Here is a 26,128-nt window from a genome sequence, read left to right on the forward strand (position 1 = left end):
GGGTTCGGCCCCCAGCTCCAAAGAGAGAGAGAGAGAGAGAGAGAGAGAGAGAGAGAGAGAGAGAGAGATCACCAAAAACAATGAAATCAAAGAGCGTCACAATAAAATAAGTGGGTACAATTTCTCGGGGCTAGAGAGATGGTTCATTGATTAAAAGTGTTTTCTATACTCCCACAGTTCCCCATCACCCATGTTGGGCAGCTCACAGGGCATGTACACAGCTACACACACATACACAGCGACAAAATTGAAAAAACATTTAAAAATGCATAAAATGTTTTTCTTCTTTCGCAGTTTATAAGATGAAGTCTCATTGTGCAGTCTTCTGGCTTCCTGCCTCAGCTTCCCGAGTGCTGGGATTTTAGGTGTGCCACCAAGGCTGGTTAAGTTTGTACTTTAAACAGCGAAAAGATTTTCATTTTGGGAAAATATACAGCTGTTTATTCTCTATCAAGGATACACATAAAAGACTAGATATGGTGGCACATGCCTGTGTTCCCAGCACTTAGAAGGTGGAGGCAGGAGGGTCAGAGTTCAAGGTCATCTGTGGCCATGTAGTGAGCTTGAGGTCAGCTTGGCCTACATGAGTGTATGTCTCAAAAGAAAGAAATAGAAAAGAAAGAGACACAGATAAAAACAAGCAAAGATTACAAATAAACATTGGGAAGCGGAGCCCTCAGTTGTCAGTGTTCCCCTCCAGTACTCCTGTAGAAAGGGCAGCCTCAGGCAGAATGGGGCAAGTTCGGACCTCCTCGGCGGACCCCGCCCCAAGTCGGTGCCTGAACTGTCCGCCTTTAGCTGGACTGCAGACACACAGGGAAGAGTTCAGCCCCAGGATCGACGAGGCTCGGTCTTCAACAGCTGCGGCCTTCAGAGGAATTCGCTCCAGCATCTTGGCCACTCTGTCCTCTGGTAGCGAAGATGTCGGCCTCCAATGTCAGCTTGCTGCACGGGACCTCCCGGCAGGCTGGAGGGTCTGAAGGTCTTGTAGAAATTTACCTAATGCATCCTCTGGATATGGTGAAAACCAGGTTCCAGGTTCAGAGAAATATACCAGACCCACCCAGTTATAGAAGCTTAGGAGACAGCTTTCGAGTGATCTTCTGAACAGAGGGGTTGTTTGGCTTTTATAAGGGAATTATCCCACTGATTTTAGCTGAAACACCAAAAAGAGAAGTCAAGTTTTCCACCTTTGAGCTATACAAGAAATTTCTGGGATATATGTCACTATCACCAGGGCTGACAGTTCCCATTTCTGGATTAGGATCTGGTGTAACAGAATCATCGTGGTTAACCCTTTTGAGGTGATAAAAGTTGGTTTGCAAGTCAATCGGAACATGTTCACAGAGCAACCACTTACTTTTGCTTATGCAAGACATATCATTAAGAAGGAAGGTTTGGGGTTCCAGGGCCTCAACTAAGGATTTACAGCAACTCTGGAATGCCATGAAATTTTCAACATAGTTCGTTTTGGCTTCTACCACAATGTCAAAAATACTATTCCATCCAGTAAGGATACAACCTTGGAGTTTTTGAGGAACATTGGGATTGGTTTTGTCTTGGGGACAGTAGGCTCGGTCTTTAACATCCCCTTTGATGTTGTGAAGAGTAGGATCCAAAGACCTCACCCAGTTCCTGGAGAGATCAAGTATCAAAGCTGCTTCAAAACAATGGCGACGGTCTACCAGGAAGAAGGGATTTTAGCCTAATACAAAGGCCTGCTTCCCAAAGTGATGAGGCCAGGTGGTGGGGTGGTGTTGCTGGTGTATGAACACACCTATGCATGGCTGCAGGAAGACTGGTGAGGAACTGAGAAGCACATTCCCCCTTGACATAACCGAGATGTGATCCGCAGCCCCACGAAGAGAAGACAAGCTAGACATAGCCGTTAAGTGGGGAAGACAGCCTGCTCAGGAGCAAAGCCTGTTTCAATGTTTTATAAATTTTTCGACAAACTGACATGGTAGTTTGGGCCATATACGTAACACTGTGGGAAGGAAAGTAACATGAAGCAATGGGGGTTGGAAGTTAGGGATCGATAGGGTAGCGATCAGATACAGTTCATAAAAGCTATACTCCTACGCTTCACCATGAAAACTCATTTAATAATTTCTATAAGAAGTCTATAGATCCATAAATTCTTATAAATAAATAAATAAATAAATAAATTGTTTTGTAGCTAATTTCCTGAGAATTATTCAAAGACTAAGGTATAAGTCAAAATTTAAACATGTTTTATAAGTAATAACTTTCCATAAATGATATTTTAAAAGAGAAGAAAGAAAAAAATTTAAATACATCAAAACAGCCTTTTAAGAATGTTTAATTTTGCGAGTGCCGAGTTAAAATGTGAGTCTATTGGTTTTCTTTAGTAATAATACACCTGCAGGCTCTGTTTCTCTAAAGGTATTTTATATTTCACTGTAAGTTGATATCATTATGCAGGTGAAGGCAGGTACAGGATAGAACGAGGCCTGTGTTTGGACAAGAAGTAAGGACCGGCAGGAGAAAAGTTTAAGAGAGGCAGAGGAGGCTGGAGCGAGGAGGAGGGAGCTGAGAGAACATGGCGACCAATGTTAAGAGTCCTCTTTGCAGGAATGACAGGTTGTTATGACTATTCTTAAGGGATGGATGTGTACAGGCTTTTGTGTTGTCTAGATGGGCAAATTATATCTTATCAATTGGTTGTAAGTTTATTGTGTGGATATATCGTGGATTGAGAATTTAACATATAAATCTGATTGTTGGTTTACAGTTTGTTGAGTCTTGATTTTACTGGATAGTTGGGAGTTTGTACTTTAACTACCAGGGGGTGGTTACTGGGAATATGGGCAGAGTCCATGGCAGGGAGACGCCATACGCCAGTCACTGCTGGACTTCTAGAACCATGACTTTACTGGGTAACTAGAACCAGACAGTTCACAGCTAGCAGAGAGCCACCCGGAGAGATACTAACCAGAGATAAATTAGCACTAGTTCCAATGGCCCCCTGGAGTTGGTACTAGTAAGGGAGCGAGACAGCCTGGGTATTCGCGGAATGGTCCCATGTTGGGCGCTTTTTTATTTTTACCTTAAGTGGGTATATTAAAATCATGCTATTTGAAGACTTTTATTAAAAATACATGATATTATATTAAACTGCTTTCTTTTACATAGTTCATTTTGAAAACAAGATTTGTTACTGATTTTTTTTGTGGGGGAGGGGTTAGGTCACAAATTGAATGTGCTCTTTGGGCCTTCTCTGTTGCCCAAACTTGCCTCCAAACACCCACCCTTAAAAAGGATGTATGGATCTAAAACTATGTCCAGATTCTTGTGTTTAAGTCACATTTTGAAGTATAAAACCAACTATTTAGAACATTAAAATGTCTACACTAAGTGGCAAACGTTTCAAAAATGGAAATACATTCTTTAGCATTTCTAAGCACTCGTGCATTAATATGTACTCTGGAAAATAAAGATAGCTTCTTGGTCTTGATATAATCAAAGCTTTTTGTTTTGTTTTGATTTTTGTTTGCTTGAACATTTTCTTTCAGGGAGAAGACACCACACTTCAACCTAAGGAAAACACTTTGCAGTCGGGGTCCTTTATTTCCTTTTTTTGTCCATTAAGCCATGAATCCGTATGGAATGGGCTCCAGCAGCTGAGGCTCCTGTCTCTTAGTCCTCACAGTGGGTTTCTCTGGGTGGTGCAGGCTGAACCCAGGTGCCCTTCTCTTTGTCTTCCTCTTTCTTCTGAGCGTTCTCCTTCACCGGCTTCAGGAAGCTGTCTCTTCTTTTTGAGTGCTTGATGTGCTCAATCTGCACATTGATCCTCTTGGCCTGAATCTTGGTTCTTTTTTTCGGAGCTGGGGACCGAACCCAGGGCCTTGCGCTTCCTAGGCAAGCGCTCTACCACTGAGCTAAATCCCCAACCCCTCTTGGCCTGAATCTTGTAACTTGTTGGCCTGAAACTTGCTTGTTTACAATGACGCCCGCGGCATGCTGGGTAACATTGCAGACTCTTCCGGCTTTGTGGTGGTAACACTTACGGAGTATTCCTTTTTGAACAGTGCCCATTCCGTTGATGTCTACAACATCACCCTTCTTGTAGATTGCATGTGTGTGGCCAAAGGAACAACTCCATGTTTCCTAAGAGGCCAAGAGAACATATACCAAGTACCTCTCCTCCTTCCCTTTGTGATCATCATTTTGGTGAGTTACTGGAAGATGGCTGCGGCCATAAGGAAGTGGGTGGACCTGCGCCCCAAAGCTTATGTTTATGTCTGCACCGTGTAATGAGACTTCTCCAGTAGCGAAGGTCAAGTAAAAAAAAAAAAATCTCAACGTGTTTTAGATGACACCTGTTCTTGACTACTCCTGTGGGGTATTTCAACTAATTTTCAACATTTTGAAAATAAACAGTGAAGATGACATGATTAAAAAAAAAGGGAAGTTATACTAAGCGAATTCTGGGAAAAGAAAGCATTATGGAAATTTTTTATAATAGACAAATAGAATTCAAAACAGCAAACATTTAATAAGGCAAAGAGCAATAGTTTATCATCATATAATGTATAATTCATGAACCTTTATGTACCCTTAGCAGTAGCAAAACAAAGACAGAAGATTAAATTGAAACACAGGGATAAGGAAAGTCAGAAAATGTCCTGTCAGAGCATTTCCACTCCAATGGTCTCAAGCGCTTGCTCATTCTCTTAAGGTTTTATAGTGACAGATAATTTACATTTTGCCAGAAATTTATGCACATCGATGTGTTAACTGTTCTACTTTGTGTATATAACACATATATATTATTATAATTATAATATTATACACACATATGTGTGTATATATATTTTTTTCTTTGTTGGGGATGGAAACCAAAATCTCACTCATGCTAGGCAAATGCTGTACCACTGAGCTATGTTACCCACCTAATACGTTTATTATATTTGAAATGAGTGTGGCATTTCTAAGTATGACCTAAAGATTCTTTTCTCTACAAATAAATAGCTTTTATGCCTTTTCTCTCTCACACTAGGATAACAAATTCAGAATTAAAATTTTCTTTCCTTTGGAAGAAATCTTGCAGGAAGTGTCAAAAACACTCCAAGTTACCCATGTGCTCTGCTTCCAGCTTCCTTCAATGGTGACATCGTATATACTATAAGATACCTGGAAACTGAAAATTACTGTAATCAGTTAATTATTGTTCATTGTCTTATAGATATTCAATTCTCACTATTGGTTTACTTTGTTTTCTTGAAACTCTCTATGTAGCCAAGGCTTGTTTTCAACTCCTGATTCCCCTGCCTCCACTTCCACAGTGCAAGGATCATAGACCTGTGCCACCGCACTTTGTTTAGTAGTCACCATTTCTGAGTTGCATTTGTTTGTGTGGGTTTGAGGGTACACTTTATCATATGTGTAGATTTATGTACTGATCATCACAATCAAGACTCAGACATGTTCCATTGTCACTGAGGAATACTATCCTAGAATTTTGCATTTGCATGTAGTTTCCATTCTGGCCTCCTGTTCTTGTTGCCTAGCAACCACTAATTTGTTCTTTTCCTCTACGGTTTTATTATTCTGTGCATATTATACGGATGGAATCATACAGTGTATAACCTTTTGAGGTTAACTTTTCCCCCTGTGAATAATGAGCTTGAGGTCTATGCAAATTGTTGCTAAAATATCAATAATTTATTTCTGTTGCTTTCAAAATACTACTCTATTTTACAGATATACAGAAGTTTGTCCAATCATTTGCCCACTGAGATGGGTTTAGGATGTGTCTGGCATTCTGCTTTGGGACGTAAAGCTGCTGTAAGCATTCAAACACTGTGTTTTTCTGGACAGTTTTCTTCAGGATAAATGTGTAACAGCAGTCACATATTTAACGCATGTTTAGTTTTGACTGTCAGAGTGCCTGGATCACTTTACATTTCTACCAGTAATTTATGAAGTGATCCAATTCCTCCACATCCTTACCAGCATTTGATATTATTTTATTTATTAAGATTATTCTTTTCCTCAAATCTATTAATTAATTAATTAATTAATTAATGTGTGTGTGTGTGTGTGTGTGTGTGTGTGTGTGTGTGTGTGTGGCCACAGGAGGCAGGAGAGGGTGCTGGATCCCCTGAAGCTGGAGTTACAGGTGATTGGGAGCTACCGTGTAGGTGCTGGGAATCAAACCCCAGTCCTTTGCAAAGGTAGTAAATGCTCTTAATCTCTGAACTCTCTCTCCAGACTCTAAAATTTTTTTCATACAATATATTTTGATCATGTTTTCCCTCCTTCAACTCCTCGAAGATCCTCCCTACCTACTTACCCACCCAACTTCATGTCTTCTCTCCTTCCCCCTCTCTCCTCTTCTCTCTCTCTCTCAAAACAAAAACAAATGTTCCCCCAAACAAAAACCAAAAACCAAAATAAACAAAAAAGCCCAATGACACAAAAACAGTAATAAAGAAATAAGCAAGACCACCCCTAAAACCTCATGGAATCTGCTTTGTGTTGGCCACCGACTCTTGGTCATGGAGTCTGCCCTGGAGTGTGGTTTATATGACCAGTGACACCCCATTAGAGAAAACCAACTTTCCCTTTGCCAGCAGATATCAATCACAAATAGCTTCTTGGTTAGAGGTGGGACATATCCACTTCCCCCTCTCAGTGCTGGGATCTTGTCTGGCTGGAAGCCGTGCAGGCCTTCTTCATGTTGCCACAGTCTCTGTGAGTTCCATGTGCATCAGTCTCACTGTGCCTGAAAGACAGCTTCCTTGGAGTCACCACTACCTCTGAGTCTTCCAGTCTTTCAGCCTCCTCTTCTGCTTAGACTTCTGAGCCTTGACGGGAGGGTTAGGAAGATATCCCACTTAGGACTGAGTGTCCCAAAGGCTCACTCATTGCACATTGTCCAATTGTGGATCTCTGTGTTACTTCCCATCTGCTGTAAGGAGAAGCTTCTCAGATAAGGGCCAAGTGAGGCACTGATCTATGGACATAACAATATGTCACCAGAAGCCATTTTATTGTTGTGTTTCTTTAGCAGAATAATAGTAAGCTTTCCCTTAAGCCCACTCTCTATTTAGTCTCAGGTTCTTGGTTACATTAGCAATTCAAGGTATGAGTTCTGTCTCATAGAATGGGTCTTAACTCCAATAAAAGTGGCTGGTTACACTCATAATATATGTGCTATTATTGCACCAGTATATCTGTTTTAGGTCTCAGGGCTTGTAGTGGGGTGAGATTGATGATCATCTTTCTCTTCTGGTAGCATACAGAGTACCTTCCAGCATCAAGAATGCTAGTTAGTAGGGGGTGAAAATTCCTAGTTTGACAGCAGCTTAATGTCTCCCTGCTTTACGGCATAAGTAAGTGGTATTTTCAGGGATGGAGCCTTACCATCAGGTTATGGACAGTAACCAATAGTCTTGGCAACAACACATGATGTTTGGGGGATCAAAGAGCCCCTTTGGCCAGTGACTTAGTAAGATATAACCCATTTCTGGCATTAGAATTTGGATTTGGTGGCATAAGATATCTAGTTGGGGCATTGTCTCCTTCATGAGAGATTCTGTTTAAATTCCTTTCATGTATGTACCTTCTTGAACAGTAGGTTTCCATATGAACAGTAGATTTCCATATGGTTCTTCAAAAGATCTGTAGTGTTGTGTTCCTCCCTATATATTCCTTCTTTTACCCACTCCTCCATCCCCATCATAATTTATTCTTCCTATTCTAGCTTGCCCTTCATATCTCCATGACACTATTTTATTTACCCTTCTTTGGGAGAGTCTCTTCTTATTACGTACCTAACCTCTGTGGTATTTGGATTATAGCATGCATAAACATTTGGTGCTATTATCATTTTTTGTTTTGCACTTATGTTGGGTGAACAGTGGTCTTCTCTGCTCCTCCTGCTCCCCCTGCTCCCCCTGCTCCCCCTGGCTCCTCATGCTCCCCCTTGTTTCTCTTCTTCCCCTCCCCTTTTTCATTCTTTTACATATTCAGGAAACAAGTCCTCTGTAGTGTTGTGGGGTAGCCACCAGAGAAGACTGCTCTTGGCATCAGTTTAAGCCAATAGAAAGTCTATATTAGCCAGCCAGTGACTACACTGGGTGCTTGGGATTCCAAAGCCTTTCTCAGGGTGAACGTTTAAGCAAAAAGATGGATCTACTTTAGCTAACAAGAATAGTTATCCAGAAAGCAGAACTATAAAAGCCAGAAGGCAAGGTTGGTATGTTTAGAGACTTTCCCAGAACTATAGACTTTGATAGATGAGGCCTTTGTTTCGGCTTTGGCAAGTGGTACTGTCTATATGCTGAGTTTTATAGCATGAATGGTACTTCTACCAAGGAGTCAGTTGTGCTAAAGTCTGGGGGCCTACTAAGGTCTGGGAGCCTGTCACAGTAGGGCATATTATTTGCAAATATTTTCACCTACAATGTAGCTTGTATTTCCACCCTTTTAGCAAGGTCTTTAATTGTACAAAAGCTAATTATTCTAAAGGCCAATGATTTATTTCTATGGATTGTCTTTTTGGTGTCTTGTCTAAAAAAAAAAAAAACAAAACTAGTCAAACTTTCCTCTAAAAGTTTTAGGTGTTTTTTTTTTTTTTTTGGAGGGGTGCAGTGAAGTTTATTAATGATATTTATGAGAGACAGGTTCTTCTCAGCAACTGAAGGCCTCTCTCTTGCTCTTAGTGTCCTTACTGAGGTGGGGTGGGTGGTCCAGGTTTTACTCCTTGGAGGCCATGAGGTGCACCACCCTGTTCATGTAGCAGTATTCATTGTCGCACAGGAAATGAGCTTTACAAAGTTGTCTTTGAGAACAATGTCGGGTTGGGGATTTAGCTCAGTGGTAGAGCGCTTGCCTAGCAAGCACAAGGCCCTGGGTTCGGTCCCCAGCTCCAGAAAAAAAGAGAACAATGTCAGCCCCAGCATCAATGGTAGAAGAGTAGGAGTTGCATTTGAAGTTTCAGGAGACAACCTGGTCCTCAGTGTAGCCCAGGATGCCCTTTAGTGGGCCACCAGATACCTGCTTCACCACCTTCTATCATACTTGGCAGGCTTCTCTAGGTGACATGTCAGACACACAGCAGATACATTGGGGGTAGAGACATGGAAGCTTCCCGTTCTGCTCTGGATGACCTTGTCCACAGCCTTGGCAGCCCCAGTGGATGCAGGGATGATGTTCTGGGCTGCCCCATGACCATCACACCACAGCTTTCCAGAGGGGCCATCCACAGTCTTCTGAGTGGCAGTGATGTCATGGTCTGTGGTCATGAGCCCTTCCACGATGCTAAAGTTGGATGACCTTGGCCAGTGGGGCTAAGCAGTTGGTGGTGCAGGATGCATTACTGACAATCTTGAGGGAGCTGTCATATTTCTCGTGGTTCACACCCATCACCAACATGGGGGCATTGGCAGAAGGGGTGGAGATGATGACCCTTTTGACCCCACCCTTCATGTGAGCCCCAGCCTTCTCCACAGTGGTGAAGACGCCAGTAGACTCCACGACATACTCAGCACCAGCATCACCCCATTTGATGTTAGCGGGATCTTGCTCCTGGAAGATGGTGATGGGCTTCCCAATGATGATAAGCTTCCCATTCTCGGCCTTGAGTGTGCCATTGAATTTGCCATGGGTAGAGTCACACTGGAACATGTAGGCCTTGTAGTTGAGGTCAATGAAGGGGTCATTGATGGCAACAATCTCCACTTTGCTAGATGCGGAGAAGGCAGCCCTAGTAACCAGGCACCCAATACAGCCAAATCCATTCACACCGACCTTCACCATCTTGTCTACTGGACAAGGCTGTCTCTGGATCAGGGAGGAGCAGAGACTAAAGTTTTAGGTTTATTTGTTGGAAAGACTATTCTTTCTCCATTGAGCTGCCTTCACACCTTCGTACAAAAAGTATTTGCATTACAAATTATTTGGTCTACTTACAGACTCTGCTTCGCTTCACTGATCTATGTTTCTTCTTCTGCTGCTGGTCTTATGCTGCCTAGATTTCTGTAGATACATCTTATGTCGATGTTCCCTTTGTCATTCCTAATTAATTCCTCTTTTTCTAACATTGTTTTCAATATTCTAGTTCCTTTGTTTTCTGCACATAACTTTTAGAATGAGTTTACAGAAACCAAAAAAAACCCTGCTGGATCTGATAGGATTTGTGTCAAATCTATGTATCAGTCTGGGCAGGACTTACATGCATACTGAGTCTAGCACTTCTAAAGTAGATTCTTTTCATCAGCGTTCTAAAAATTCCAATTTACAGAGCTTATATATGTCTTGTTATATTTATACCTAGGTATCTTTTTGAAACATAATTTTTGAGACAGGGGTCTCACTATGCAGCCTTGGCTTGTCTGGAACTCTCTATGTAGAGCAGGCTGGCCTTTCACTCACAGAGATCTGCTACCACGCCTGGCTTAAACAGTAATTCTAAATGGCATTCTGGGCATATTATTATTATTATTATTATTATTATTATTATTATAATTATTTTCTTTTTCCTCTTTTTTTGAATCAATTACTTCATCCTATTAATATGGTTAAAGGATTACATTGATTTTTCAAAATTTTAGATTAAAAATTATTTTATGTGTATGTTTAGACTGTTTGTTTGTATGTGTATTATGTGCCAGGTGCTCATGGAGGTCCTAAGAGGGTGACAGATTACCCTGGAACTGGAGTTACAGATGACTGTGAGCTGCCATGTGGGTGTTGGGATTCTAAACTAGGTCCCTTATAAGAGCATCAAGTGCTGTTACACTACTGAGCCAGCCCCAGTTGATTTCTGCATATCAAACACTCCCCTTCTGATACACCTCCAATTGATTGTGGCACACACAGTTCTTTTTGGATATTTCTGAATTTGATTTTTAACCTTTTCCAGTTGTACAGTCTTTGTCTGTTTTTGTTATTAGGGTAACATTTTGTAAAATGAGTTGGGAAATATTCCTTCCTCTAATTTTATACGGTGGTTTCTGTAGAGTTCGGGATAAAATTCACTGAATTTTAAAGTCGAATGACACCCTTGAAATCACTGACTGGAACCTGTGTTTTACTATAGCGACTCCAGAGACCCATTTTTTTCTCTCCAGGTTGCCAGAACCAATTGTAGATTTGTATATCTTGAGGGATTAGCTGAGGAATAAAATAACTGTCTTTTGACACAGGCTACAAAGAAGACAGATCCAGAAGTAGCTGGAAAGCCATTTCCTAACAAAATTGACATTTGCTCTGTTCTGTGCAATGTAAGCCCCGGAAATGACAAATTCAAATGCAGGGGAAAGAACAAAGCAGAGCCCTGCAGGTTGGCGAGCCTCAGGCTGGCAGAAACCAAAGTGCAGGCAAGGCTGCAACCGATGAGAAGGTTCTGAAACACAACCATACTAAAACCAAACCAAAATATACCTCAGGAAAGTGAGGAAATCACCAAGGAAGGAAGGCTAAGTGAGGGAGCCTACAAAAGGAGATGTGTCAAAGCAGTGACCACGGTGGGGGCCTCTGCTGGAAACTCAGACCCACTATAAAGCTCACACACAAGGTAGAAGGAGCTGGGATATCTCTTACCAAGTTCTCTCAGCCTCTTAAACCCAGGGGTATCTGGATAAAGATGCTTAGGGATTGGCAAGTTGGATGTTGGTAAAGGCCAGGAAAGACAGATAGCCTACCTATAGCGTCTGCTACAGTATGGTTGGAAGTGAGAGAAATTAGCTTCCACAGAAATATTGGCATGATATTAGAAGAGAAACATGAATACCATGATTTAATTTGTTGCAAAATTACTTGAACTATGGAAATGTATTCCACACAAATGACTCAGAAGTTTTGTCAGAAGTAATGTTCCTGTCAGGCACAGTAGGCACGTGGCTCAAGTCTTGGCCATGCTGGAGACTGGGATAGGAGGAGTGCTGGAGTCTGAGAGTTGGAGGGCAGTTTGGGCCACAGGGCAAGTCAGGTCTCAAAAAAACCAATCCCTTTGATGTTGTGCCTTCATTTGTAGTTTGTGAAGGGAAAGAGAGACTGGCCAGGTAATGTTTTTGCATAGAGAAACTTTAATTTGGCTGAAATGGGTGCCCCCTGACCTTATTCATCCAGCATGGTGAAAGAATTACATTCATTTATTTGTACAGAGGGACAAAGTATCCTGAATCAGAAAAAACAAAACAAAACAAAACTGATGGCATGCTAAGAATAACCTATGGATTAATATTTAAAATTTCTGAAGAGATGACATCATAGTAAAACTCTTCAGGTAGATAGTACAATGGCATTAGTCATAGATTTCTGGAAATGCTGGTCCAACATCTTTTTAACACTGAAAGCTTATTTATAGAAATCTGTCATAGTTATTGATTCAAAATATGCTTTGAGTCTTTAAAAAATTTCACGATGGAGGAGCATAATTTTTTTATTGTGGTCCATAACCATCATATCTTTTTATTTTCATTTTCAGAAGCTTCTCATATCTGCAAATGTTGGAGAATTGGGGAGGATGTAATTTGACAGGTTAATTTGAATGCTGAAGATTGTCATAATTTAATATCACCAGGGAGAAATGAATATTCACTTTTCTAAAAATACTGAAGGAAATGATTTACTCCTCGAGAACTTTAAAAAACGGCACACTTGAATATTTTAAGCTTAATGTCATTCCTATGAATCATAGTTGAATATAATAGTGTAAATTTATAGACTAGGTTCAGACAGTTTTGGATGTTGGGCCATAATAACTTCTTCTGCACCTTTCCTGGCCAAAGATACTGGACCTCTCACGTTGATTTAATAGTAGAGTTGAAAAAAAGTTCTGTTACTAAAACCTGATTAATTTTATAAACTTACTGTATTATAGTTACTCCTTTGATTTGAAACTAAGCCATAAGCTAATTTTAAATGAAAGGACATGTAAAACAACTTAGGCTGGCCTGGAATTCAGAGCCACCATCCGACTTTGGCCTCCTAAGTGCTGAGCCTATAGGTGTGGCGTCCACTTGGCTAGGCCTTCTATTTTTGGAGCTGCCTTCTGAACTGGAGACGGCTGGTTTGGAAGTGTGTTAAAGGCTCAGTCCGCAGCTGGTGACACAACTGAACAGCAATAGAGCAATTAAGAGGTTGGACCCAGCTGGAGTGGGAGGAAGTTAAATCACTGGGGGGCATGTTATCTAAGGAGGGATAGTGGGAACCTGACCTCTTCCTGTTTTTCTTTCCTTCCCAGCTGCCATGAGCTGAACAGACCTTTTCTGTCACACAGTCCTCCCACAGTGCACTGTGTTACCAAGGCCTGAAAGGATAGTGCCAAAAAACCCTGGCCTGAAACCTCTGTACCAAAATAACTATTTCCTTCTTATAAGTTGACCAATTCTGGCATTTTGTCACAGTAATGGTAAACTAATTAATATAGAGACCAGGCTAATGTTAGAATGTGAACACCACCAATTTATTCCCAAAGAAGATGTGTCAAGTTACTTGAAATGATGACAACAGATTTAAAATTATTCCACTCAAATAGGTAATACACATTGAATATATATTTGTTGAATTAGTTTTTCAGGTTGCTTTTATTGTTTTTAATAACAATTTTAGCCATGTGGTGGATATTCAATATAAAAATCCAGGTCCTAGCAGATCCTTGTAGTGGTGCTCACCTTTGATCTCCGCACTGGGGAGGCAGGGGCAGAGGCAGGTAGAGCTCTGTGAGTTCGAGGCCAGCTGGGTCCACAGAGCAAGTTCCAGGGCAACCAGGGCTATGTAGAGATACCCTGTCTCAATTCCCGGACCCCTGATCATGGAAGATGCTGTCAGCTAAATCAACAAATTGGTAAGAATGAAAAAGAGGTAGGCAGGCACGGTTGGAGAGATGGCCATTGGTTAAGAGCACTTCCTATTTTTACAGATTTGGGGCCAAGTTCCCACTTGGCATCTAACAATTCTAACTGTAGTTCCAGGGGATCTGACATCCTCTTCTGGCCCTTGCAGGTACCGGACAGACATACATGCAAGCACAACACCTGTACACATAAAAATTAAGAATAAGCCAGGCAGTGGTGGTGCACACCTTTAATTCCAGCACTCAGGAGGCAGAGGCAGGCAGATCTTTGTGATTTCGAGGCCAACCTTGTCTATAGAGAGACTTCCAGGGTAGCAGGGCTGTTACACAGAGAAACCCTGTCTTGAAAAAAAAAACCAAACAACAAAACTCAAAACAACACAACAACAAAAACCAAAAAAACCCCAAAAACCGAACAACTAAAAAAAAGCCCAAAAACTAAAATTAAAAAACAAATACTGAAAAAAGAAGGCTAGGGACAGGGCTTAGTGGTTAAGAGCATTTGCTCCTCACAATTGCCTGTAACTCCAGTTCCCTTTTCTGGCCTCCATAGACACTACTACCTAGCAGTACTGCACACATATAACACATATGGATGCAAGCATTCATATGCATAAAATAAAAATTTAAAAACAACTGGGCATGGTGATGCACACCTTTGAGTCCAGGACTTGGTAGACAGATGTAAAGCCAGAGGCAAGTGGATCTGAGTTCAAGGCTGGCCTGTTGGGCTACACAGAGAAACCCTGTCTTGTAAACCAACACATAAACAAATACTTAAACAAACAAACATATACATTTTAAAAAGATGTAGGCAGGAAACCTTTAGATGAAAAAGAGGTGAAAGTATCATGTTTGTGGCTATGTGCTTAGGTGAGGACACAAGAAAGCAAGGGGGCGATTGCTGTAAGAGGAAGGAGTAGGCTTATTTTAAAGAGAGGTGAGGAGAAGGCAGGTGGTGGCTGGACCAGTCAGTCAAGGTTCATCTGACTCAGTGGTAATTATTGAGGCGTCTTCTCCAGTAGCTTGCTCCAGCCTTGAGGGTAGAACAGGTGACCTTTGGACGTTCAGTTCTTCTCTTGCCTGACGCTCTGAGGCAAAGCATTCGTTGGAGAGAAGTGGAGGGTGGAAGATAAGCCCTGGAGGAGCAGGGCCAGTGAGAAAACCTAATGTAACAGCTGCGTTGCTGAGATCCTTGGTAGACAGAACTTGTGACCATGGAGGACAAGTATGAAGCTGTCCAAGTGTTGAGATAAAAGACATAAGCCATCATGGCCAGCATATGTTTATATTTTAAAATAAGTTTTTGATAGTTCTTTATTTTTATATTTATGTGTATGAGTGTTTTGCCTGCTTGAATGTCTGTATATCACATGTGTCTAATGCCTTCAGCAGTCAGAAAAGGGTGTGAGACCACCTCTCCCAACTGGACATTTGTGAGCCACCATGTGGTTGCTGGGAATTGAGCCCAGGTCCTCCAGAAGAGCAGTCAGTGCTCTTAACCACTGACTCATCTCTCCAGCCCATAAAATAAAAGTTTTAAAATAAGATTTATGTAGGTCTACAGGGATAGCCTCAATAACCGGTTAAAGAAACTTTTCAAAATTTAGACTCCTTACATTTATGATTTTTGTCTTCCTTAGAAGTTTCTAGAGCCATATGATTGGCCCATTTTGATTTGTTTTTTTTAGGTCTGCTTCATGGCTCCTATTCTGAGACTTCTATTATTTCAGGTATTGCTTTTACCTCTCTCGTACACCCTATTTCTTGGGTCCCAAGTTCATCTCTCTTTGTGCTCTGATGTTGGTATAAGCATATCCCTCTAGGCTGACCCTGAGCCTTCCTGTGGGATTATCTTCTCCTTCTGGAAATTTGTAAGACTGTTACTTAGTCTTTTTTGTCTGTAGCATCCTAAAATATTACACAAAACTTTCTGGTTTTTCTTTTAAAAATCCAAATCCCACTTGGTAGCTTACATTAAACTCAAATTTGCAGTCCTCCTGCCTCAGCCTCTTAAGTGCGGGGATTACAGGTTTAAGCCACCAGTGTGTCACTGGAAATTTTGCAGTTTCTATTGCTCCTTATGGAGTTCTTTCTTATTTTAAAATTGTGAAAAAATTTTTTTTCTTTTTTTTTTCAGAGCTGAGGACCGAACCCAGGGCCTTGCGCTTACGAGGCAAGCGCTCTACCGCTGAGCTAAATCCCCAACCCTGAAAAAAAATTTTTATGCTAAAAATTTTATGCTGTGTGAAGGCATGTTGGTATATGCACACCACAGCTCATGTATAGAAACTCAAGGGCGTTCTACCATGTGGATCCTGGGATTTGAACTCAGTTTATCAGACATGGCAGCAGGCACCTCCACCCACTCAGCTTTCTCATCAGCTGCCCTTGATAGAGTGGTTCCTCCTCCTCCTCTTCCTCCACTTTCTTTTTGTTTTACTTTTCAAGACAGGATTTCTCTGTGTAACAGCCTTGGCTTTCTTGGAGCTCTCTCTCTGTAGGCCAGGCTGGCCTCGAACTCAGAGAAATCTGCCTGCCGCCTCCCTAGTGCTGAGATTAAAGTTCTGTGCCACCACCACCCAGCTTTGGTAGATTTCTTTAATTTCAATTTTAATCCTGGGGCTCGAGACCCCAAAAGTACAACAATGCCAAGCAACCAGAGCTTCCAGGGACTAAGCCACTACCTAAAGACTATACATGGACTGACCCTGGACTCTGACCCCATAGGTAGCAATGAATATCCTAGTAAGAGCACCAGTGGAAGGGGAAGCCCTGGGTCCTGCTAAGACTGAACCCCCAGTGAACTAGTCTATGGGGGGAGGGCGGCAATGGGGGGAGGGTTGGGAGGGGAACACCCATAAGGAAGGGGAGGGGGGAGGGGGATGTTTGCCCGGAAACCGGGAAAGGGAATAACACTCGAAATGTATATAAGAAATACTCAAGTTAATAAAAAAAATTTTTTTAATCCTTTAAATCCAAAGTGCTGACTCATATATATGTACCTAATCACAATGTTCTTGTTTAATAATGCAGTCTTTTTCTTATCTCTCATTGGTTATCTTCTTCCTAAAGGCTTTGGATTCAGGTGGCCTAACAGATGGTCTATCTATTCTCTTCAATGGTTTCCTCCCCCTGTTTCTTTATTGTTCATGCTGAATACAGACATGTTCCATGCCCATAGGCTGCATGTGGCTCAGGATAACTATTATTTAAGAGGTAGGTATTAGAAACCACACTAGAGGTTCTGTGCAGAGTAAACCTAGCTGCTGTGTCTTCACTGGCTAGTTGAGCCATTAGCTAGTTGTAGGACTGTCTTTGCCCAGTATTTTGAAGTCTTTTTCTTCTAGGTCAGATGTGGTGGTTTGTATATGATTGGCCCAGGGAGTGGCACTATTTGGAGGTATGGCCTTGTTGGAGTAGGTGTGTCACTGTGGGTGTGGGCTTTAAGACCCTACTTCTAGCTGCCTGGAAGCCAGTCTTCCACTAGCAGCCTTTAGATGAAGATGTAGAACTCTCACCTGTGCTTGCACTATGCCTGCCTAGACGCTGCCATGCTCCCACATTGATGATAATGGACTGAACCTCTGAACCTGTAAGCCAGCCCCAAATATGTGTTGTCCTTTATAAGACTTGCCTTGGTCATGGTGTGTGTTCATAGCAGTAAAACCCTAATGAAGACACACTTTCCAGAAAAGTCTCTTCTGAACTTCCTAGAGGGTGTAATTCTAACTACTGGAAGCATGAGTGTCTGGTCAGAGCAGAGGGTTTTTTAATGTTCAGTTAGTGAACATGAGCGTAATCCTCCTCTGATATGACTACCTCACTTTAGCTGTACCTTATTTTCAAGCCCAGAAACCTTTTCTTTTGCCCTCTACAGGCAAAAAGTCTATCCTTGTGCCCAGTCACGAAGGCCAAAGTTGCCTGATTCAGGATGGTTATATTAGTTCCCCAGCAAGGATGTACTGAGTACTCCAAATTAGGTGGTTTAGAATAACAGAAAGGAGCCAAGCATGCTCCTGCCTGTTTAAAATCCTGGCAGCAGGAAGTTGAGCTAGGAGGATTGTGAGTTCCAGGCCAGCCTGAGCTAAGCAGTGAGAGACCCTGTCTCAAACAAAAAGCAACCAGAAAAGCAGTAGCAACAACAGGAACCCAAACAACCCCAAAACAAAACAAAACAAAACAAAACAAAACAAAACAGCCAAACACAAAACAAACCAGAATAGATACTGTTTTAGTTCTGGAGGCTAGAAATGCAAGATGGAGATACCTGTGGGTCTGGCGTTCCCTCTGTTGGATTGAGATTTATGATCACAATTGAACTTCAACAAGTTGAATGGGGATTTGGTATTCTTCCCCCCCCATCTTTATTAACTTGAGTATTTCTTATTTACATTTCAAATGTTATTTCCTTTCCCGGTTTCCAGGCCAACATCCCCCTAATCCCTCCCCCTCCCCTTCCTTATGGGTGTTCCCCTCCCCACCCTCCCCCCATTGCCGCCCTCCCCCCAACAGTCTAGTTCACTGGGGGTTCAGTCTTAGCAGGACCCAGGGCTTCCCCTTCCACTGGTGCTCTTACTAGGCTATTCATCGCTACCTATGAGGTCAGAGTCCAGGGTCAGTCCATGTATAGTCTTTGGGTAGTGGCTTAGTCCCTGGAAGCTCTGGTTGCTTGGCATTGTTGTTCGGTATTTGGTATTCTTAATTTCTCCTCTTCCTCTTCCTTCTCCTTCCTGTTCTCCTCCTCCCATTACTGCTGCTGCTCCTCCTCTTCTCCTTTGTTGTAGTCCCAGCATATGAAGGGGTTGACGCAGGAAGATCATGAGATTCTAAGTTTGAGGCTGGCTTGGGCTAATTCTAGGATAGACTGTGTGATGGTTTCTATATGTTTAGGTCAGGGATTGGCACTATTAAGAGGTGTGGCCTTGTTGGAGTGGGTGTGTCACTGTGGGCATGGGTTTAAGACCTTCACCCTAGCTGCCTGGAAGTCAATATTCTGCTAGCAGCCTTCAGACAAAGCTGTAGAACTCTCAGCTCTGCCTGAACTGTGCCTGCCTGGATGCTGCCATGTTCCCACCTTGATGATAATGGACTGAACCTCTGAACCTGTAAGCCAGCCCCAGTTAAATGTTGTCCTTATAAGAGTTGCCTTGGATTGAACTAGAAAATATCATCCTAGGATGAGTGAGGTAACTCAATCACAGAAAAACACACATGGTATGCACTCATTGATAAGTGGATATGAGCCAAAACGTTTGAATTACCTGAGATGCAATCCACAGACCACATGAAGCTCAAGAAGAAGGATGACCAAAATGTGGATGCTTTACTCCTTCTTAAAAGGGGGAACAAAAATATCCATAGGAGGGGATATGGAGGCAAAGTTTAGAGCAGAGACTGAAGGAACGGCCATTCAGAGCCTGCCGCACGTGTGGCCCATATATATACAGCCACCAAAACTAGATAAGATAGATGAAGCTAAGAAGTGCATGCTGACAGGAACCGGATATAGATCTCTCCTGAGAGACACAGCCAGAGCATGTCAAATACAGAGGCGAATGCTAGCAGCAAACCACTAAACTGAGAACAGGACCCCCATTGGAGGAATTAAAGAAAGGATTGAAAGAGCTGAAGGGGCTTGCAACCCCATATGAACAACAATGCCAACCAACCAGAGCTTCCAGCGACTAAACCACTACCCAGGGATTGACTATATACATGGACTGACCCATGACTCCAACTGCATATGTAGCAGAGGATGGCCTTATTGGGCCAACAGGGGAAGGAGAAGCCCTTGGTCCTGTCAAGATTGTACCCCCAGTGTAAGGAAATGTAGGGGTTGGGGATTTAGCTCAGTGGTAGAGCGCTTGCCTAGGAAGCGCAAGGCCCTGGGTTCGGTCCCCAGCTCCGAAAAAAAGAACAAAAAAAAAAAAAGGAAATGTGGGTGGGGGTGGTAATGGTGGGTGGATGGGGAGGGGAACACCCTTATAGAAGGGGAGAGGGAAGGGGAGAGGGAAGGGGAGAGGGAAGGGGAGAGGGAAGGGGAGAGGGAAGGGGAGAGGGAAGGGGAGAGGGAAGGGGAGAGGGAAGGGGAGAGGGAAGGGGAGAGGGAAGGGGAGAGGGAAGGGGAGAGGGAACTTTTGGACAGGAAACTGGGAAAAGGAGTAACATTTGAAATGTAAATAAAGAAATATTCAATAAAAATATTTAAAGAAAGAGTTTCCTTGGTCATGGTTTCTGTTCACAGCAGTAAAACCCTAAGACAGAAGTTGGTACCAGGAGTGGGATATTGCTGTGATAGGCCTGACCATGTTTTGTTTAAAAGAATGTGGATTTGGGGACTTTGGATTTGGAAAGCCATGGAATGGTTTAAGTGGGGCTTAATGAGCCATCCTAGTAGAAATATGGAAGATGGTTGCTGTGAGTGATTTGAACTGTGCAGACTGGCCCAAGAGGTTTTAGTGGAGAATAACTCCAGTATGTGTCCTAGAGACTGTTTTGTAGTATTTTGATGAAGAATGTGGCTACCTTTTGCCCTCATCTGGAGAGTTAGCCTGGGGCTAAGGTGAAGAGACTCAGATTAATTCCACTGACAAAGGAAGTCTCAGAAACAACCATTGCAGACTTTGTTCTCTGGTTAAGTTTTAGGAAGAGTGTTTTCAACAAGCATAGCAAACTTAGAAAGGAAAAATATAAATATATGGTTTAAATATTAAAGGGGAACCCAGGAAGCAGAATGAAGCTGAATCCTATGTTCTAGGAGAGAGCAGATTAAGGTAGTAGGACTTTGGGGCAAGATCCTACCTAGCTAAGTTTAGAACCAGGCATAGTAGTATACACCTTTAATGTCTGGAGGTAAAGCCAAACGGATCTCTGAGTTCAAGGCCAGTCTGGGACAGAGCAAGTTCTAGGTGAAGAAAAGCTTAAGTACAGATGGGGAGGACACTTTTATCCAAGCATTGATAAAGCTGAACAAGGCTGGGGGGCCATGTTCCAGCCCAGGCAAGCAGCAGAACTCAGCAGTTTGGGCTATTTGGCTCTGTCTTTAGAGTCAAGAATAGAAGGGACTACGAGGACAATTGATGCTGGTTAGCCAGAGCTAAGAAGTTAGCAGTGATTAAGAAGAGACCAGCATCACTGAGGTGAAATCTGGGAAATGTTTTCTGAGAGCACAAAGAAGGTGTGTTCCAGAGATAGCCAAGGTTGTACCTCATGCCTCAGTTGTGCTTGGTAATGTGTAACAGTCACCCAGATAGTACTGGTTTTGAAGGCATGAAGAGGTCATGAAGAGCAACTGAGGGTTGGCACTGTGAGAAGCCATGGAAGGCCATTGGTGAAGGTGCAGCCCCAGTTGCAGTTGACAGTCCAGGACTAAAGGGGTCATGCAAAGGAGTTGAGGTCTGGCACCATGAAGAGAGCCTGTGAGAGGCTATTGGTGAATCCTAGTTACAGCAAAAGTCCCCAGTGATTGGAGATGCCAGTACCATGGGATGATCAGCAAGAACAGCAGCAGCAGTGGAGTAGATCAACCTGAGCTTAGAGTGCTACAGAGGGCAGAGCTGGAGAAGTGACACCATTCCTTTGGAGGAGCCCAGAAGATCATGTGTGGATCCCAGACATTGAAACAAGAAGCTACAAGTTGAAGTTGCCCTGGAGATGCCAATATGTTTGAGATGCCAGAGCTGTGGGATACCTGCTGAGGAGAGCTGCTAGTGGAGTGGAACCAGCCCAGGAGAAAGAGTTTGTTGCAGTCACAAAGATGAAAAAAGATTTGGAGATCTGAAGACCACTTTGACATCAGACATGGAGATGCAGAGTTTGGAGTTTGCCCAGCTGGTTTCTTGTCTTGTTTTGGGGATTACAGTTAAGTGATTGGATGAATCTCAGAAGACACCTTAAACTTTGGACTTTTAACCTTGTTGAGACTGCTCCAGACTATGGGAACTTTGAAAGTTGGACTAAGTATATTTTTTATTATGGGTTGGTATGGCCCCCGTAGACTCATGTTTGAACAAGCTTATGGAGGCCCGGAAGTGTATATGCTTAGCCCAGGGCGTGACACTATTAGAAGGTGTGGCCTTGTTGGAGTAGCTATGGCACTATTAGAAAGGTGAACTTGTCAATTCAAAATGAAATGGAGAAACATTACTCAAAACAGTCTTTGTATTTGAAAAATGTCCAAAGCAGATGCTATATTCTGACCTAGGTGCTTAGCGTGTGTAATAATGATTAGGTACACTTCCGTCATGTCTACTGTCCCAGCAACTCTATTATCATTTCATTGTAATTCAGAATAGGTCGTTCCAAAGCCATTCCATAAAATCAACATGCAGCTAAACAGAGATAATTGAGACCGACTAAAGAATAACGCTTCATCCTATGAATTCAAATAATCAACATTGAATCGAATGCATTTGTGATTAATTTTCTTCTCATTTTCGAACAAAACTGTATATTGCTAGTTCCAGGGCATCTAATGGAAGTAATGAATTCAGGTTGAAAACCATTCCCACCTACAGTAATGCAAAAGAACTTACAAATACGTCATGCAACTGATTAAGAAAGTATACCAAAGATTTCTTTGTAGTTGATTGCTCTTTATTTATAGACAGAGAATAATATTGTCTAACAACTTTTGCTTTCTGTCAATTAGTATTTCAAAACAAGGAAGAATGTTTAACATATAGGTCTTGATACCAGGCGAATAATTCTTTTTCTTCACTTTCCAAGTCGCTGTCTATCAGTTCATCAACTTTCAAAATTTCAAAAGATGGAGTGTAGAAGATGACCTTCTTCTTTATTTGTGACGTGCTTGCTAATGGTTCCTGATGGAATGAAAAATGAATGTACAGTGTCTCATATTTGGCTTTTACTACTTTGTATTTTTATTTTCTATTTTTACTTAGCTTCACTCTCCAAAAATTTAGTAGGATTAAGAATATTTTTTCCACGTGGAAAGGTTTAAAGAGAGAAGAAAAGAAGAAGAGGAGAGGAGTAAAGGCCGGCATGGCATGAGCTTGTGGAGGGAAGGGGGGAGGGGGATGGCGAGAGAAGGGACAATGGGGAAGAGAGGAGGGCAAGAGCAAGAGCAAGAATATTTTTAATATATTTACTCTCTCTTTCTGTGCATGTGTGTGTGCATGCATGCATGCGTGTGTCTGCATGTGTGAATATGTAAGTGCCATGGCAGTACTGTGATGGTCAGAGACAAACTTTTTGGGAGTTGGTTCTCTCTACCCTGTGGAGTTTGGGATCAAACTCAGGTCATTATGTTTGTCAGCAAGTGCCTGTACTTGCTGAGAATCTCAGCAGTCCAGAAGAATACTTTAAAATTCCAAAGTAGTGTATCAAAACATATCCCTAAATCATGGTGGTATAGTGGCAGATTTTACATAGCGTAGATTTCCATGGTTAACTACAACTTCATAGCTCTAGTTACTCAGGAGGCTGAAGCAAGACTATCACTTGAGCCCAGAAGGAGAGGCCATCTTGGGTAACGCAGAAAAACACCATGTCTCAAAAGTGGCAGAAGTAGGACTATAGCTGAGTGGTACAGTGCCCGCACGGTTCTGCTTTAGTTTTGAGCACACACACCAGATGGTTGTCATTCTGAGAAAAGCACTAGCAGGGGTGTGTTGGATTGAACATTCTCTCTCTCTCTCTCTCTCTCTCTCTCTCTCTCTCTCTCTCTCTCTCTCTCTCTCTCCATGCTTGTACTGTGCGAAGGCCAAACAGCAGATGTTTAATAGAATATCTACCAATATTGTGTTAAAAAGTTTTAACCTTTATTTTAATTTTATGTTTGTGGCTTTTTGGTCTGCATGTATGTCTGTGGTCTGTGCACCATGTGCATGCAGTGACCTTGGGGGCCAGAATAGGATGTCAGATCCCCTGGGACTGGAGTCAATAGCTGTGAACCTCTGTGTAGCTTCAGGAATTGAATCGGAGTCCTCTGGAAGACAAGGTCAGTGCTTTTGAGCACTGAGCCATCTCTTCCGGCCACTTTTGTCACCTTCTTTTTCTTCCTTTTTTGACACAAGGTTTTGCTATGTAACTCATGTTGACTTTGAACTTAATAATGTTATCCAGATTGACTCGAACTCATGACCTTCTTGCCTCTGCCTTCTTAGTACTAGAAAGTATGTTCCCCATAATGGATGCTTAAGAACCAAAAATGCAGCTGAGTGTTATGGTGGCACACACTTTTAATCTCAGGACTCAGGAGGCAGAGGCAGGTGGATCTCTGTGAGTTGGAAGCCAGCCTGAGGGTGAAACCCTGAGTAAAATCATCATCATCATCATCACCACCACCACCATCATCACCACCACCACCACCATCATCATCATCACCATCATCACCATCATCACCATAAAACATGGATGTTAGCAGGATAAAATTAGCTCTATACTACTCAGACATAGTATGCAAAAAGTGTTTCAGCTTTGAACTTGCATTCTCTTGCGCAAATAAAATAACTTATAGGCAGTTTGAAAACTGTCCTTAATAAGGAAGGAGACTTCGCTGCTTGTTAAACTTGCAGTTACCTGGGAGGAAGCCAATTTTTCTTTAGTTTCCATATAGGCTTTTTTCATTTTTTCAACCTTCTTTTGTGCTTGCTTGGATCGACGACCCAGATGTTTCATTTTCTTTTGCTGTTCCCAGGGCTGGTAAAAGGGACGGACAGTTGCAATGGATGGATACCTTAGAAGACATTAGTATTAACCCAAATTAGATTTAAATGTGAGGCAAATTGTAAAGTGTAATGCATTGTCTAGCGTAGTGACAGACCTCAGTATGTGGAACAGCACTGAATGCCAGTTTTTATTGACATGTTTCAGCCTTCCTGGATGACACTGTGGAGTGGCCACTTGAAAAACAAATTGAGACAGAGTCTCACTATGTTGCCTAGGCTGGCCTCAATCTCACAGGCCTCCAGCATGATATTTTATTTTTGGTTATTTTATTTATTTACATTTCAAATGTTATCCCCCTTCCCAGTTTCCCCTCCTGCAACCTCCTATCCCACACTCCTCCAACCTGCTTCTATGAGGGTGCTCCCCTACCCACTCACTTCCGCCTCAGCACCCTAGCATTCCCCTACACTGGGACATTGATCCTTCACAAGACCAAGGGCCTCTCTTCCCATTGATGCCAGACAAAGCCTTCCTCTGCTATATGTGCGGATGGAGCCATGGGCCACTCCATTTGTACCCTTCCGTTGGTGGTTTAGTCCCTGGGAGCTCTGGGATGTCTGGTTTGTTGATATTGTGCTCTTCCTATGGGGTTGCAAACCCCTTCAGCTCCTTCAATCCTTTCTCTAACTCCTCCATTGGGGACTCCATTCTCAGTTCAATGGTTGGCTGTGAGCATCTGTCTCTGTACTTGTCAGGTTCTGGCAGAGCCTCTCAGGAGACAGTTATATCAGGCTCCTGTCAGCATGCACTTCTTGGCATCAGCAATATTGTCTGGGTTTGGTGTCCAGCATATTTTTTTAACACCTTAACTAACACTGGAATTTACATTTTATAACAGTTGAGAAAGCAGGCCTCTTAAATTTTTTAAAGATTGTTTTGTTTTGTTTTTGAGAAAAGGCCTTTCTACATAACCCTGGGTGTCCTAGAACTCACTTTGTAGATCAGGCTGACCTCAAACTCACACGGATCTGCCTGTCTCTAAGTCCTGATTCCTGGGATTCAAGGCATGTGCCAGCACTGTTCTGGTCACCTCCCTGGCATGTTACATGGGCTCTGGGGACCTGAACTCTAGTTCTCATGCTTGTGAATCATCACGTTGTCCAGTGAGCCATCTCTCCAGCCTAGTGAAAGCTATTTTATTAAATCAGTGTTAGGATCTGATGTAGCTCCTATCATGCACTCAGTCCCCTCAGCTTTACTACCACAGAGCAGATCAGCCCAATATCCAACTGCCAGCATCTGCATCATTCATTCATCCTTAGAATGCTTTTTCAGAACAAGACTCCATGTGCAGAGAAGGTTCAATGGGAAGGAAAAAGCCTTCACCTCCACACTGAATGGGCAACAGGAGAAGCCCTTTTGACTGCATTTATGAAAAAAAAATATTAACAGTTACACGCAGACCCGTCGCCCCAGAGAAGTACAGTCAGCCCTGTCGTAATCTGCTGTGCCACTACTTCCTGAGTTAGGATGGCTCTTGCTTCTTGCCAGGTTACATTGCCTCTTGAATGGCAGCCATGTTGGCCTGAGGCTTCCCCTCCATCTCTGTCTACCACCTGCTGGAATTAAAGAGTTGTCAGCAACTCAGTAGTCCCTTTTACT

General features: G+C 42.5%; 1 protein-coding gene and 1 pseudogene across 2 annotated transcripts in view; one reads left to right on the forward strand and one right to left on the reverse strand.

Moving 5' to 3' along the window:
• Positions 1-921: 921 nt before the first annotated feature.
• Slc25a21-ps1 (solute carrier family 25 member 21, pseudogene 1) lies at positions 922-1,805 on the forward strand (annotated as a pseudogene).
• Positions 1,806-22,407: 20,602 nt separating this feature from the next.
• The window catches only part of Cxhxorf58 (similar to human chromosome X open reading frame 58), a 56,054-nt gene continuing 52,333 nt past the window's right edge, over positions 22,408-26,128 (reverse strand). Inside the window, exons 6-7 of one of the 2 annotated variants that reach the window (XM_063280307.1) lie at positions 24,377-24,533; positions 22,408-22,656 (exon numbers count right to left, since the gene is read on the reverse strand). In XM_063280307.1, coding sequence (XP_063136377.1) covers positions 22,489-22,656; positions 24,377-24,533 — 325 coding nt within the window. In that variant the 3' untranslated portion in view covers positions 22,408-22,488. The remainder of the gene's footprint in view (positions 22,657-24,376; positions 24,534-26,128) is intronic. The other variant, NM_001419756.1, reaches the window with a different exon arrangement.

Source organism: Rattus norvegicus, chromosome X (assembly GCF_036323735.1).
Source record: "Rattus norvegicus strain BN/NHsdMcwi chromosome X, GRCr8, whole genome shotgun sequence".
In the NCBI taxonomy this organism is placed as follows: Eukaryota; Metazoa; Chordata; class Mammalia; order Rodentia; family Muridae; genus Rattus; species Rattus norvegicus.